The sequence below is a fragment of the Ambystoma mexicanum genome, chromosome 3q, assembly GCF_040938575.1.
Source record: "Ambystoma mexicanum isolate Mex_15411 chromosome 3q, UKY_AmexF1_1, whole genome shotgun sequence".
Lineage (NCBI taxonomy): Eukaryota > Metazoa > Chordata > Amphibia > Caudata > Ambystomatidae > Ambystoma > Ambystoma mexicanum.
In genome coordinates this window covers 880,294,511-880,310,506 of record NC_090926.1, presented here as the reverse complement: position 1 = coordinate 880,310,506, position 15,996 = coordinate 880,294,511, and the positions used below count along the sequence as shown (strand labels likewise).

At 43.5% G+C, this 15,996-nt stretch overlaps 1 protein-coding gene across 2 annotated transcripts in view; it reads right to left on the bottom strand.

Annotated features, from left to right (window-relative positions):
* MILR1 (mast cell immunoglobulin like receptor 1) overlaps positions 1-15,996 on the bottom strand; it is a 270,232-nt gene that overhangs the window by 228,684 nt on the left and 25,552 nt on the right. For both annotated transcript variants that reach the window (XM_069655003.1, XM_069655002.1), the window contains one exon: positions 3,602-3,886. In XM_069655003.1, the coding sequence (XP_069511104.1) occupies positions 3,602-3,886 (285 nt within the window). The remainder of the gene's footprint in view (positions 1-3,601; positions 3,887-15,996) is intronic.

The window sequence follows — 15,996 nt, the reverse complement described above, 5'->3', positions numbered from 1 at the left end:
GAATGCACAATCTCACACAGAAGAAATGCTGCATTTTATAACTTAAGATATTGTTACTTTGTGATTAATTATAATATATGTTTATTTGAACAGTAACACTTAAACCGACTTCTCCTCCAACCTCTACTGAACTGTAGTGTCTTGACAGCCACTTTCTATAGGTCTATTTTTATGTAAGTTGCCCTGTCCCGATTTTTTACTTTTTAAATCTGGTCACCATACATATCGCACAGTGTGCAGTTTGTACTGACATGCCTAACAAATCCTTTGGTTTTTATAAAGGAGTCCATTAGTATGCCCACAAGTTACAACACAGAGTGCTTACGTTTAAATATGCGTAGTTGCCTGATTAAGGCATCTACAGGTGGCAGATCACATGTCCTGAACACGGGGACGCCCATTTGAATGCTTTATTTGTATTGATGGCATGCGTGTGACGTCTGTATGACGCCATACGCATATTGCGCGCGACGCGAGCGGGAAGATTGGTATGCAAACAAACAGGCCCGTGTGGCCCAATAAAAGTATAAATGCTGCCACTATCAAGTACAACTTGCGCCAAACACAGTTAATGCCATGTGCATGAGTTATTCTATCACATTCTTTGAGTGCCATGGAGAATGATCGGAGGCAAACTAATACGTTAATTAATCACCTCAGTGTACAGTGCAGAATATATGCTGGATGGGGTCTCCCACCCCTACACAGATAGTATCAATCATCACGAAGTAAGTGGGCAGATGCCAGCTAAATAAGAGGTGGTGGTTATAGTGATAGAGTAAATCAAATCCCTACCCACTAGTTTGTAGCCCGAGTTCCTTATATCTTGAATCAAATTGACCAAAAGCTGCTCAAATTGGCAGATGTCCTTAATGTGGTGAACATTTTAGAGTGCTTTGTACATCTGCATAACTAGTTACTTTGTACATTTACGGAAACACATGATCACACATCCTTCTCCAAACTCCTGATGACCAATGCCATTCAAAACAATTTTAGAAATGCATATTCTTAAAAAAGTTGCTCATCCGCATTAGTACCATGGTACATTTATAGAAGCATATAATCACATTGTCTCAATGCCGTATTAGCGCTCTGGTTCTCCATGGAAACAATTTGAGGAAGAGATTGTTGAGAGAAATTGTTTTGTTTATATGCATAGACATTGGATCATAACAATTTAGGTGGCAACTTCTCTAGTTATGTTAATATACTGAGCTATGATATTTATCATGATTGCATAAAAAACTCACCATTTTACAAGAACACGTACATTTCGTGTGTCCTTCAGTTATACTACGTAAGTTACAAAGACATTTCGATTCCCCCCTTCTGATCCCCCAGCCAGTTTACCACACTCGGCTTTCATGAGGCCAATAAATTGTATATCTCCTTTATTGCACATCTGATGGCATGTTTGCCAGTGATTAGCCAAAGGTAGCTTGGGGTCTTGACTGCTCAAGCTAGCCAAATGCCCTCTGATGTGTATTCTCAATTGTCTGATGGTACTCCCAATGTATACTTTTTTGCACACACATATGATTACATATACATGAGTTATTCTATAATTAATAAAATCTCTGATGGTAATCTCCGTGCCTGTTTTATAAATGAATTTGTCGCAGTCTTTGTGTGCATATTTGAACATACTGCATGTCCCATACTTATGGAAACCTGTTTGGGCTCACAACCAGTCACTTCGACTACTTCCCTTGTTAGGGTTAGTGTGGCTGGTATCCAGAAATGGGGAACATAGCATGTTCCTGATTGTGGGCACCCTAGTAAATACAAATGTGGGCCTTGGATCAGTGCGATTTTTGAGGGTGTGGTCCAGTCAGGCAGCAGGCTGCACCCCACAATTAGGGACCACAGTGCACAACGGAAGTGGCCGTACCCTGTTTTGTATGAAGATGGTAGCAATTAAGGAATTCTGGGAGAGACTCACAAAATCGGAAAAAATTCCTAATTAGCCCAGGGTCCACACATGCTAACTAAATATATTCAAAACAATAAGGCCTCATTATGGGTCCGGCGGTAACTGTCTTGGTGATACCGGATGATTGCCGCTGGATCCCTAAAGATTTACCAGCTCCTGACTTGCCAGTAATACCGGGGGATTCCAAACGCGGGGGCCAGAAAGTCAGGCGTCTGCAAAATATTGTTCCCCATTCCCATAGAGTCCAAAAGGACTCTATGTGAATGGGCACCACGGAAGCAGTTATTAACGGTGCTGGTACTTCTGTGAAACTCTGTGGGCGGTTGCTGTTCCGTCCGCGAAGTCAGACCTGCCGGTCGGGAGGGCACCCGCCCGGCAGACTTGTACTTTGCCGGTCCGGAAACAACAGTGCTGGTAAGTTTACTGACACCGTTGTTTCCGGACTGGCAAGGTTGTAATGAGGCCTAGGCTTTTTAAAAAAGGAAATCAAGTAAAGACTACTTGAACTGGTACAAAATTGCTAAACTAGCTCTGGGCCCACAGATTTATGAGGCAGCAATCTCCATGGACACTAAATAAATATGTTAACACTAACACCATATAGGAGCCACTAGCTCGGAGTACACAGCAATTTATCTTTATAAGGTCGAATAATCCGGAGGGTTCAGCCTGGACCTCATACCCTGCATCATCAACCATTGCCAATGCGATATTGCTCACTCTCTCCCACCACCTTACAGGGTCTTGATAGTCAGTGGCTATCCCATGCAACCCAAACTCGTAATGAGGTAGTATTTAAAAGCAGGCCGATATTTAGAATACACCAAAACAGAAAGGTGATGGCTGGAAGGTTTTGAATTAATTATAACCACGGGCAAAAATCTGGGCAACCCTCACGACCATTGTTTTTCAGCCTGCCAAGCCACTTACAGAAGGGGAAAAACCATATGCAAATCAGGCTTGGTGCTACCCCAAAAGGGGCAGTCCAGCCCGAACTGCTAGGTCACATCCCTTCTGCACAAGACCACAAGCATCCCCAGACATGTTTCAGCCTTGTTGGGCATCATCAGTGAGGAGTAGCTTGGGTCTCTAGGCCCAGCAGATTCGGGACCCACGTTTGGGAATACCCGTCCCACTCGGGGTGACTTTAGCAAAACAGAAAAGTGATGGCTGGAAGGTTTTGAATTAATCATAACCACAGGCGCAGCTCTAGGCAACACTCCAGACTATCTTTTTCAGCCTGCCAAGCCATTACAGAAGGGGAAAAACCATATGCAAATCAGTCTTGGTCCTACCCCCAAAGCCCGAACTGCTAGGTCACATCCCTTCTGCACGAGACCACAAGCATCCCCAGACATGTTTCACCCTTGTTGGGTGTCATCAGTTAGGAGTAGCTTGGGTCTCTCGGTCTGGCAGACTCGGGACCCACGTCTGGGCATACCCGTCCCACTCTGGGTGACTTTAGCAAAACAGAAAGGGGATGACTGGAAAGTTTTGAATTAATCATAACCACGGGCACAGCTATAGATATTTAGAACATCCTTGCTTTTAGCATTATGATGATTGGGGAGTCAAAGGTTGACTGTTTGCTTGTAATGTTTGGGTAACCTAGACCGGAAACATAGTCAGGTGTTAACAGTTTCATGGCCTCTACAGAGTACCTACCGAATAGAGTAATGTTGAGGCCGGCGCTGTATTTTTTCGGCGCGGTAAAGTTGTTTTCCGCTGTGCACTTATACTCTCCCGTGTCGCTCACGTTATTTAAGGTGAAAGTAAATTCAGCACTTCTGTTTCTTTCCTCCACTTGCACGTGTCTTAAGTGTACATCGGCTCTGAAGAGCTTGTAGGTGATCGGAGGGGAGCCTTCCCTGGAGAAACAGAGCAGGGTCACATTCTGACCTCTCTCTTTCAAGGCAGCGTCTGGCCACAGATCTGGTTGGGAAACAGGCTCTGGGGAAACATATTTCACAGTCAGTGACGGACTTGAGTTCATACAAAATCGCTTATTTGAATTTGTAATGCAAATGAGATATGTTACATGTTTACAGGCAGGCTTGGGACAGATTCGCAAACCAGACGCATCTCAGTGAGATGCGCGACTGTGCACCAATGCACTTGCCCTACCGCATCTCACTGTGACCTACGAACTCCTACAGAAAATGCAAAAAAGTGTCATGCCAAGACAAGGCACTGTGCAACAGATGCACGTATTATTTTATATTTTTTATTAAAACACATCACAATTTAGTATAAATCATAATACAATACAAAGAAAAAAGATGAAAGTGAGAAAATGAATCATAAAACAACATTAATTAAATAAAAACAGATATAGTGCGGTTTACCATTTACAATGTACAAATTCCAATTCAACTTTAATTCAACGCTGCAATACCATTAGCCTTTTGAGCAGTTTCACTAGAATAGAAGTAAAATATGGGCGAAAGGCCTACATGACAGGCAGAGAAAACCTCTTTTCTCACACGTTAAGTTTTAAGATGTGTTTTTATCACCCTCTGCGTTGCTAGTATTAGAGAGACCATCAAGCCTACACCCATTCTGGACCATAGGTGAGAGCAAGTTGGGGGATTTACCTTATCAATAAGATGTCTGAAGTGCTCGTGCTCACATCCTGTCGTCTGTAGACTACCCTCATTACAACACTGGCGCTAAACCATGGCGCTATTAGTACTATAGTTGGTGCCGGTGTTGTAACGGGTCCGCCATGGTTCAATGGGGAATTACTACCCCATTCCAAGGTTGGCGGGGCGGTAATTCCCCATTGAACCATGGCCCTTCCCCATTCCCATTTTCGCCCCATAGGGCTCTATGGGAATGGGGAAGGCGCTAAGTACGATACCGCAAATTGCGGTACCGTACTTAGCACAAAGGTCCCTTTGCGGGTCCCTACTTTAACAGCTGGTCTAGACCAGCTGGTCAGGTCGGGTCCCGCAAAGGGACCTCGTAGTAAGGCGCTATGTGTTTAATGGCGCCACAGCCTTTTACGGCGCCGTTAAACACTTAGCGCCAGGGTCCTAATGAGGCCCCAGGACAGTAAATAATCAAGGGTTGGAACGTCTCTATGGCCTCAGAGTTCTCAAAAAAATGACAGGTGAGGTCTTCAGACTTCGCACCTGATCTTATCCCGCTTACCTCCCTTGTCGACAGTGCTCCAGATAAGATTTTGGGGTGGGAGAATTTGACTCCCTATTTTTAAACTTTGAGAGTAAATGTGATTTCAAGAGAGTAAAAATGACTTTTCTCCTTTGCAATAGAGTAAATGTATGTGACACCCAGCCGACGTCTACAAAAACTGTATGGAAATCATTATTGTGCAACAGCTTTCTGCATTGTGACAGAATATACCTTTCATTATTTCTCTAAGGTCTGGCCATTTGATCTCTCCTATATATATTTAAATGTTGAACACATAAAAACCTAGCCAATTACATAGTAAAGCAAACATTAATTTAATGGTGTGTTTTGAGTTTTGATAGCAGCATTGCCTTTTGATGTTTAATGAAATTCCTCATTTCCTGGAGCTATTACTACCTAATGGTATGCCAGTGTTATGATACAACAGTGCAGAGAGGTAAGGAGTCCATGCTAAATTCTATACCTAATCTCATGGTCAAATGATTATTTATAAAGTGCTTTTGGCAAAGCGCTGTACATAGAACATATTTATCAGAATTATCGCCAAACCGGAATTGGTACTCCTCTATGGACCTCGTAAGGATGAAAGGCTGAGTTGGCTTTGCCAGGATTCGAGCCTGCAACCTGCAGATAATACACAGATCACAGCAATGAGCGCTCAACCGGCTGAGCTATCTTATTGGCTAACATCCTTCCGAGGTCGGTAAACTGAGTATCGACTGAGGTATAATAATCACAGTGCCTCGATGTTGGATGAACTGTATAAAGCACTGCATAAAGTTAAATACCTATCTGGATTATCACAGGGACAGGTTATGCAGAGTTCTATTTCAATTACAAATGTAACTTTCATTTGTTTGTTTTTGAACAGCGCTTGCACTTCCTGGAGAGTCAGGTTTTGGATGTTTTACTTGTAGTCTTGAATATTTGAGAGTGCATAACACGTGTGATTGGTGTAATGACAATCACTCACCCTTGAGCAAGGTTCTATGGGAGTTATTACGAGTTAGGAGGTAACGATGCTGCTATAAGCGGCATGGCTATCCCCTTACTGGATACCGGGTCCGGGTTCCTTGAAGGAGGAATTACCGGCCCATTCCAACCTTTGGGGGCCTGGTAATTCCTCATTTAAGGAATTTAAGCAACCCATCTCCATTCCCATTCGAGCCTCCATAGTGCTCAATGGGAATGGGGAGGGTGCTAACAACGGGCCAGTTAATAACTGGCACGTTGTTAGCAGCCTGGTCTGCTCGTGGGTCCCGCAAGCAGGACTCGTAATGAGGCGGTAAGGAGTTGATGGCTCCGCCACCTTTACCGGCACCGTTAACCCCTTACCGCCTCGCTTGTAATGACCCCCTATATCTTTTTTCAGCTTTTTGAAGGCAGCACAAAAAAAGAGCAATTTATTTCAGTTGATTTTGTGCGGTCAGTAAAAAGCACATAGATTAGGCTTTATAAAAAATTGGGGAGGTTTCCTCACCCCTCCCCCCCCGGAAACCCATGTTCCTCCGTAGTACACCACTCCCCCACCCCCACACACAAACATACAGTTTCGTTTTCACCACTCCCCCACCCTTATTTGTCAGACACACACAGACACCCGACACTCCCCCAACTCCTCTTCCGGGTCTTGCCAGTCAGGTCCTGTCAGTCCTTGCACGCACTCGTGTGCATCGCAGACGTTGACAATTTAATTTAGACAAGTTTTTTTCACTTAGGACCTTGAGAAAAGACTCTGCTGCCATTGACCATTTATAGTAATGTACCCCATTGACTGCAAGGTTGAATGGATGTAAATCTGTGCATATTCATCATTTTACAAACCGTTTATATAATTACAGTGTTAATTAAATTATAAGTGTACAAATGTTCTGACTCTGCATGTTTATGCACACAGCACAGGAAATACTGGTTTGCTTTCAATGAGAAAAAAATAAATTTGTTACAAAAGATTAATTCTCAATTGCAACTTAGTTTTCCATATTATTAATTATACAATCCTAAAATGCTAGGAAAATAAATATGCACAGTGCTTCTGTTTGATCCATGAGCATCAACACAGCAGAAGCTCAATGGAAGCAAACCATTCCTTTTATCACGGTGTGCAGTTTCTTTTTTTTGGAAGGCTTCAGAGAAATAAATTGTGTTTCAGAGGCTTTTCTCCATGGCTTGCAATTACATCCATGTAGATGAAAATCAAAAGAAGTATTCTGGTTTCTGTTAAGTAACCTGACCTTTGCGCTGCCGTCTGCTCTAAACTTGTGCATGAATGTACACAAGAAAACAATAAAGATGTCGTATTTACAAGATTTTCATGCGTAAACAGGCCTAGTACGAACCTTATCTGGAGGCCTGCTTGTAGGTAATAGATTTAGGCGGGGACGCATAAACAATGCTCTCCACTTGTGACAGGGAAATTGTAACAGGTAAGGTTTTAAAGTATGAAATGGTTTCTCGTCGGCTGCTACTATAAAAGACAGATCATACAGACAAATAATGTCCCTGTTTGTGCACCAGTCCAAGTCATGGATTACATTTTAGTGGCCTCAGGTCTTTCAATCAGAGTTTCAACTGAAAGATTCAATGTCTTCAGCGTTAACACAAAATTGTTGGCCTATTTGTCAAGTACCAAGGTTTTATCAGGCATCGTTAGGTGTAGAGAAACAATGAGATAAAAGGTATATCCAATGCGCAGTTCCAGAAAATACACAATCACATCAGAATATGGAACCAAAGGTCATCTGCCTGTATGCAGGGTTTATTGGTCATAAACAGTCGACACGTGTTTCGACCAATCTGGTCGTTATCAAGGCGTGAATACAGTAGTAAAATGAGCAATTGCTCTAAATGATTAGAAAGTAGTAAAACAGGATAAATACCAACAATTGGTAAAATCTTAGACTGCTATTAGCATCCATGCTATTTCAGATTTCCTTACCATTTGACTTTTTCTAAGATTTTACCAATTGTTGGTATTTATCCTGCTTTACTACTTTCTAATCATTTAGAGCAATTGCTCATTTTACTACTGGATTCACACCTTGATAACGACCAGATTGGTCGAAACACGTGTCGGCTGTTTATGACCAATAAACCCTGCATACAGGCAGATGACCTTTGGTTCCATATTCTGATGTGATTGCATATTTTCTGGAACTGCACATTGGATGTACCTTTTATCTCATTGTTTCTGTATTACGTTTCCTGGTGCTTCCTAGGGGGCGCCAGAAAAAGGTTTCCATCGCAGCTGGTCCACGCACTTATATTAATTAGTGGTATTCACTAGCGCACTGCTACCTTACGACCCCCAGGTTTTCCTGCTGCATCATTAGGTGTAGGTCATCAAACAAGGACAGTTCAGGCAAGCTCAGGAGTTTCCTATAGAGGGCTAAAAGTCTCCACGATACAGGTGCCTCTAGGGAGATTAGACCCAATTTGTAACACACCAATGGCATAGGTAAGTGTAAAGCAGCTGTGCACTGGGGTAGGGGGGTTCTGTACTCCTGCTCTCTGTTATTGGTAAACGTGGTCAAGCAATCAAGGCCTAGCCTCTCAGGAGGTGAGGCGGCTGGTTCTTAAGTACAGTGTAGTCCCCAAGCACCCACAAAGGAATGTCCACACACTGTATTAGTTAAAACACAGTCTTTTTATAAGTAAGGTTCAATATTATATACACTATCACCATAATGCACTTTGGCTCCCACAATTCTAAAATGGTAAATATATACAGTTCTAGGTGGTACCACGATTACTCTGATTCCATTAAAATGCATCAACTGTACTCAGTTCAAATAACATACGAATTAACATACCAAAACGATATCAACCATAGATTTAGGAAGGAGACATGTTGGTTAAATGATTGGCAGAATACCCTACCAACCAGACACAGTTCTGTATGAGGATCCCCCCACCTGGGCAACCTGTAAATAAAGATATATCGTACAAGCCCAGTCCATGTATTGTCTATTAGAATCTTATCTTCTTCTATAGTTCTGCAACCCAAATGTACCTTGCGTTGTAGGGTTCTTTGTCTGGGAAATGACAGACCCTTCTTGAGTACACTCCCTTTCAAGCGGGAGCCACGGGTCGTCGAACGTCCGAGATGAAGAAAGAGTGAACGTTGTCATTGAGGCAGCAGCTTTGGTCCTTGTGGTGCTCATAGACGAGTGATTGAAAACGTCTTGCAACAGGGGAGGCGTGCGGTGCACCTCGACGATGATGGTTTGTTGCCGCAAAGAGTTAGTGAAGAACTTTGGGCCAGCAAGGGCATCGAGTGTTCGGCGTCGGCGAACAGGACATGACATGACCACGGCTGACTTCAGTAGCTTTGTCGGTGTCTCTTAGGTCTTCGGGTGGCGGGACACTCACCAGTGGATTCTCCTTGGTTGTCGGCGGCCTTGACTTTCTCCAGCAGGACCAAAGCGGGCGACCATGATGAACAAGGGAGTCCTTGGATCAAATGTTCTTAGGCAAACGGGAGCATGGCAGCTCTTTTCGGCGATGGCGGTCCTCCACAGTGCATGACTGTCCAGTGCTTTTCTTCGTTCTCCTCGGCGGTCCCCTTCTCCTGTAGGTAGCCTTTCGTAGGTCTGTCTACCAGGGCTCTTTGGCAAAGATCAGCTGGTGCATGATGGTCCCTCGTAGCTCGGGAAGAGGTCTCCTTACCAGGTCCTCTCTTGGATCAGTTCTTGAAGACACAGTAGCTTTCAGATTACACGGAAGGGACCAGCGGTTCACCACCTTTTTCCGGCTCGGCTTCGAGAGTAAGCATCAAGTATCAACTTCAGCTTCTGAACGATTTCTAGCAGTGAGAGGGCCCCAGATATACTAGCTGATCTCCCATTTGCTCTGCTGGGTCACCCCCAGGCAACCAATCACTGAAAAGGGCATTCAGGCAGTCACTCAGCCAATCAGGCGCACGGTGCATTCAGGTCATTCTTCTCCATGCAGACATTCACAACACAGAATGTGGATTCAGACAAGCACTCTGCCATTCAACATTACACACTGTATTCATACCAGTTTCGGGCAGGGCTGTCTCAGTCATTGTGTCAAACACCAGATACTAGACACCCATAACACAGAATGCATATTCATCACACACTCCATTCACCCAGGTCCCATCCCACAGGCGTGCCCACAACATACGGTCGTTGGGAAGGCTCCAGCCAGTCTGGTCAGCACTTCCCCACACTACCATATTTGGAACTTCCACTCAAAAACCAGTCAGGGGGAAGGGACGGAGTCAGGACTTTCCGGGACTTCGGGAAAAGAAGGTAACAGGCGATAGAAAGAAAGAGGCCACAGGGGCCATCTTGTTTCCTATCAGGAATCCACTGATTTCAATGACAGGGCCTGGGCATCCCAAAATGGAGGACGCTCAGGGCACCTGTCAGTTCAGCACGGAGCTGCCACCAGCCTGTAGCCTGCTCTGTGGGCCACACACAGAGTCCCAAAAACATACACTAGGAGTACAGGGTTGTATTCCCACCCATGGGTGCCATAAGGGTATCCCAAGGATCTGTTCACCAAACCAAATACAGGAAGAGCCGCACCGCCAGGAGTCCCACATGAACTCCTGCGCAGAAAACAAGACAGAACATACATGATAAAGCAATAAAGGACAAGGATTCAGAGGTCCTGTCCCTCTATGCATTTCCAGCATCACAGTAAGTATTTTGGAAGAAGACTTAATACACTCCTCCAGAGAAGTCCCTCCAATTTGAGCCTGAGTTGCTTTTTCTATAAAGGTATAAGAAGGCTTGGGATTACTTTCGCCTTGTATAGTAGGTTATAAGATGAGGAAAAGTGGCAGAACCTATTTTAAATGTTTTTCATCTAGGCAATAAGCTTCATACACGTATTCCGAAGTCTGAGTGTCACATTGGAGGATGTAGCCCTTTTATCAAACGTATAGCCGAAGTAGGTCAATTCATCCACTACTACACGTTTTTTGGTCTAGGTACCAAGAGCAGTTGCGTTGGACTTTCTTTTTCCAAAAATCAAAACGTGTGATTTTTTGCAATTGATTATAAGGTTGTGTCTAATAATAATAATAATTTGGCATTTATATAGCGCTACAAACCCTCAGGTGAGCGCTACTTATTATTACCCACGGTGTGTGGTGCTCATTTATCGACCTTGGAAGGATGAAAGGCTGAGTTTGGCCCTGCCGGGATTCGAACCTGCGTTAGCAAGCTCTGCACGGATGTCAAAGCAAGCGCTCTACTCTCTGTGCCACTTGACCAGCTTTTTGTAAAATCCTGTAAGACATTAAGGCTTCTTTGGAGCCCAACTTTTGCTGTGTCAAAAATGACTAGAACATCCACATAAGCAAGATAGTGAATCGGCAGATATCCCAATCAAGGCAGGAATGCCCAGACAGCTTCAGGTTTTGAGCCCAGGGCCGATGTATACAAATTGAAAAAGGCAGGGGCCAGGACACACCCCTGCCGAAGACCCATGTTGGTGTCAATGGATTTGAACATCCTGGACAGATGCGATGATTAGCATCCTGCGGATGCTAATCATTGTGTTGGAATATAGTTGGACAATTAAGCTCCATTAACCAACAAACCCCAGGTTTTATGCTTCCCCCAGAGAGTGTTCCTATTGACCGCGTCGAATGCAAATTGGTCGAGTTTTTTCATGGGAGAGCCGTTGGAGTAATGTAAGTAGAAGACCATTTTGTTGTATGCCCACACCCCTTGCTGATGCCTGATTGGAACCTATCCCGATGTTTGGAGACCTTGGACTATTCATTCAGCTTATATTCGTCTTTTATTGAATTTTCATATTGCTTTTGTCAAAATGGTGAACAATAGTAAAAACGGTAAAAAAACGAGTAATGTTACAGGTATAATATAGGCAGTGACCGAATATTAGGGTGAGAGTAAATGATTTTTCAGGGCAGCACGGGATAGATGGAGGGAGAGGAGTGGATAGGCAGGGAGTGAGTTTGCCAATTTAGGAGCAAGTAACGAAAAGTATCAGAAATGGGATGGGGAACATGGAGGTTTGGGGACACAGAGAAGGTGAAGGTGCTCAGATCAGAGGGAACCGGTGATGTGGTTGTATGGAGACAAAAGAGAGCCAAGATAGGAAGTGGCACGACCATGGGGGGATTTATAGATAATACAGAGAAAGTGAAAAAGAAGTAGGTTGTGAAATGAAAGAAGAGAAACTGAGTGTAGATGAGGGGTAATAGAGGCAGAAACAGTTATACAGAACATAAGATGGATAGCAGAGTTGAAGACTGGGCAGAGGAAGGTACATGGGGGCCCAGAAGTCCAAATATAAGCGAGGAGCAATAGTTAAGTCGGGTAAAAAAAGAGAAAAGATGTGAAATGTAGTAGCATGAGGGGACAGGAAGGGAATGGAAAGCCGAATGTTTATGTTATAAATGTGATAGCGGAAGGTGCAGGCAGAAGTAGACATGCCGAAGAAGACACCAAGACGTGCAGCTCAGTGAGAAAAGGGGGGACAAGCAGGAGGGAAAGAGATACAGGAGGAGGGGTATGCCGATACCGGAGTGGTAGGCAGAGGGCGAGAGAGTGGAGGTGGGAAAGAAAACAAGTTAAGTTTTGGATGGGCGTCAATAAAGAAAGTGAGGAATGCATCCAGTGTTTAATGGCCGAGAGGCAATCAAGGACATTAGCCTGAAGGGAGTCATAAAAAGTAGAGAAAGAGAAAGAAAGTTAAGTATCATCTGCATAGAAATCGGGAGGAAGGTCCAAGGAAGATATACGTTTTGAGAGAGGGATTGAATAGAGAGAGAAGAAAAGAGGGCCTAGAATTGAACCCTGGGGAACACCGAATTGAAGAGCACTGGAATCAGAGGTAGAGTCAGCCCTAGAGACAGAGAAGGAGCAATTAGAAAGATAGTAAATGAACCAATGAAGGACAGTATTCCTTGACAAGGTGTCCTCTCTTAATATGTCTATGTCCCTCAATCATGTGTGTCAGCCCCTTTGGTAAGTCCGTCATTCTCTTCGTCTACAACACCTCTTTTTTCCTTTAGGGAGTTGTCTGAGTCAGAAGTTCTGGCAGTGACACAGTCCATAAAGCCTACTCACTGTGAGTCTATGGCCCTTTACAGGTATCATGTCAAGCACCGGATGGGATGCAGAATGACTCTTACATCAAATAATCAAACCAACTCAGGAAGATGGCAAAGTCCATTTGACTGTGTTAATATCAATTGTCTAGAACTGTGGGTTACAACGTACATCAACGGATGTCATTCAGCACTTTCGTTCTGCATAGCTCCGCACATTTAATACAAAACAATACCTTTATAGCAAAAACCTGTCAAACGTGACTTCATACTACATGGCAAATAAGAAAAACCTACGGGGGATTGTGGTTGGCTCAACAGGAACATCTAAGTATACTTTCTATAAGGGTTCGGGTTGTGATTGCATCTCTACAGTCAGTTGGACAACTCATGCCCACCCCTAGTGCAAGTCATCTTCAACAGTAATTAGATACACAGTATGTCACTGGCTCTCAAACTATAAGGCTCTTTATTTATGAACTTCTACAATTGGTTGGCACACTTGTGCCCTTATGGAACATTCGCCTCACTAGCAGCATGTAATCGAAACCCCAGGTGCCAGGACGTGGACATAAGGTTACCTCCCCACCGAATTAGCCCATCATCTCCTCATGCTTTCTGCCATGCAGATTGTCTTTGAAATTGGCCTTGCAAAAGTATCCTTGTCTCTGGGAACATGAGGGGGTGTGAGCCTTCTCCTGGAAACTTTATTTCCCTCCTGGGCTCATTTGGTGGACGGCCACGATCTTCACCATTTTATAGCATTTAAATGTCTTAAGCGAGTAAACTTGGCAGGAATGGTGTTCTTTCTTTGCACATTGACCGGATATGGTTAGGCTTCTCACATTCTCTATCTCCGAGAATAGATAACCAGTCTTGGCTGATCTGTCCTGACACCTAGCCAGGCAGCTCCTCCAGACTCATCCACAATCTTGGCTAATTCTTTGCTGCGACACAGCTTTCAGCCATCATCTCCACAGGGTTTAAGCTTACTAAAGTTGTGACATCAATGTCCAGTTTCTATATAATGGCGGCTTCGCCTCCAGTCTATTCACTATGTATAGCTAGCTTCTATGATCACTTAATCTACTTGCGTTGCTACTTCTGTACAATTATTGAATGGCTTGCATTTTCTGCAGTGCGTTTCACGCGTGCAATCTTCATTTTTCACATGAAAGTTTACTCGATTCGTTACTTCGTCATCAGTTTCTATAAGGTCCATACATTCTCTTCTCCGGCCAGTCTCCTTAGTGCGTCACGCTCATCTCTTGTGATGTCACCAACTCCTCTTTCTTTCATTCTTCATATTCCTTCGGGGACTTTCTCCAAGAGATTGTCATCTCTTCGGGGATATATCAGATAACGTATTATTAGTGGATACCTTTCCTCGAAGACTCTCTGCGGAATAGTCACAATTGTTGGTGTCACACATGGCACGTTCTCTGGCTTCCAGCATATAGGCGTGAAGGGGGTGGGACTTCCTGCAGGGGCACTTGGCTGCTCCTCTACAACTGCCCTGGTGATCATTGTCCTTCTAAGGTCGTAAAGACTTGTGCACTGATACTTTCCTCTGTGATCACTGCATTTGTCAATGCTTCTTTCACATCTGATTCTGTTCCCACATGTATCAAACAAGCATGGATCATTCTTTTATTAAAAAAGTCATCAAAAATTCCAAACATTCCTACAGATTATTGACCTATTGTGAGAGTGCCCTTCCTGTTGAAGATTTTAGATTGTTTGGCTTATTTACAGACACAGGCTCATCTTGATGAGCAGGATCATTTGGGATCCAGACCATCTGGCTTCAGAACCTTTCATGGCACTGAATCTGCTCTCCTGGACCTTAAGGCGCACATGTCGCAAATTATGGATAATGGCCAGATTCTGTTCTTGTATTACTGGATCTGTCGGCTGCTTTTGATCTTGGTGATTTTAATATTCTATTCAATAGAGTCCATTCTACTGCTTTCTTCTCTAAGATGGAAGCTGAATTGTTTAGATCTTTTTTATCTGGCAGATCAGCAAGAGGTTTCTGCAAGTCCTCCATGGCCTTGCCTTACCTGCTGAACTTCTGTGTGGGGTTCTGCAGAGTTCCTTCTTGTCACTGACGCTCTTTAATATTCTTAAAAACCATTATTGATTTGATAAATGACAAGGATATTATGTATGCTAATTATGCAGAGGATACTCAAATACTGCTTAAACTTTCAGGTGATTATGCTTCAGATATGCCATTCAAGAGTGAATGGCATTTTGAATCTAATTCAAAGCTGGATGGCAAATAATGATGCCAAGACAGAACTCCTTCTGGTTGGTACCCAACAAAGGCTCTCTAAGTTACCTGTTATCTATAACAATTTCACCATTGCTGGGTATGCGAGCACTGTTCTCCCAAAGGTGAAAACATTGCCAGTATATTTGGATTCCACTCTTTCGATAAAAAAAACACTTTTATCTGCATACTATTTAAAGTTGATCTTCCACATTCATCCATTCATTTCTGACAATAATTGTGCCATACTCGCTCGCACAACAATCGGCACAAAAAATTACTGTGGAAGTCTTTTGTAAATATATCACAGAAAAACATTGCTAAACTTCAGTAAAGAGTGCCTGAATTTCAGGGTCCTATCATACAAAAATGTTTATTTGATAAAAATCCAGCATATCTTAAACAGAGGTTCCTCATTAAACAATCACAAGTTCATTGAGATCTACTAACCAGAGTAATGTGCTTGCCTTGCCCTGTATAAAGCTCGAGAGGGCTGGTAAATGTTCTTTTAATTTCATCGCCCCACCCCCCTCCCGTCACTTTGCAATGAACCGCGCCTTTACAGAAGAT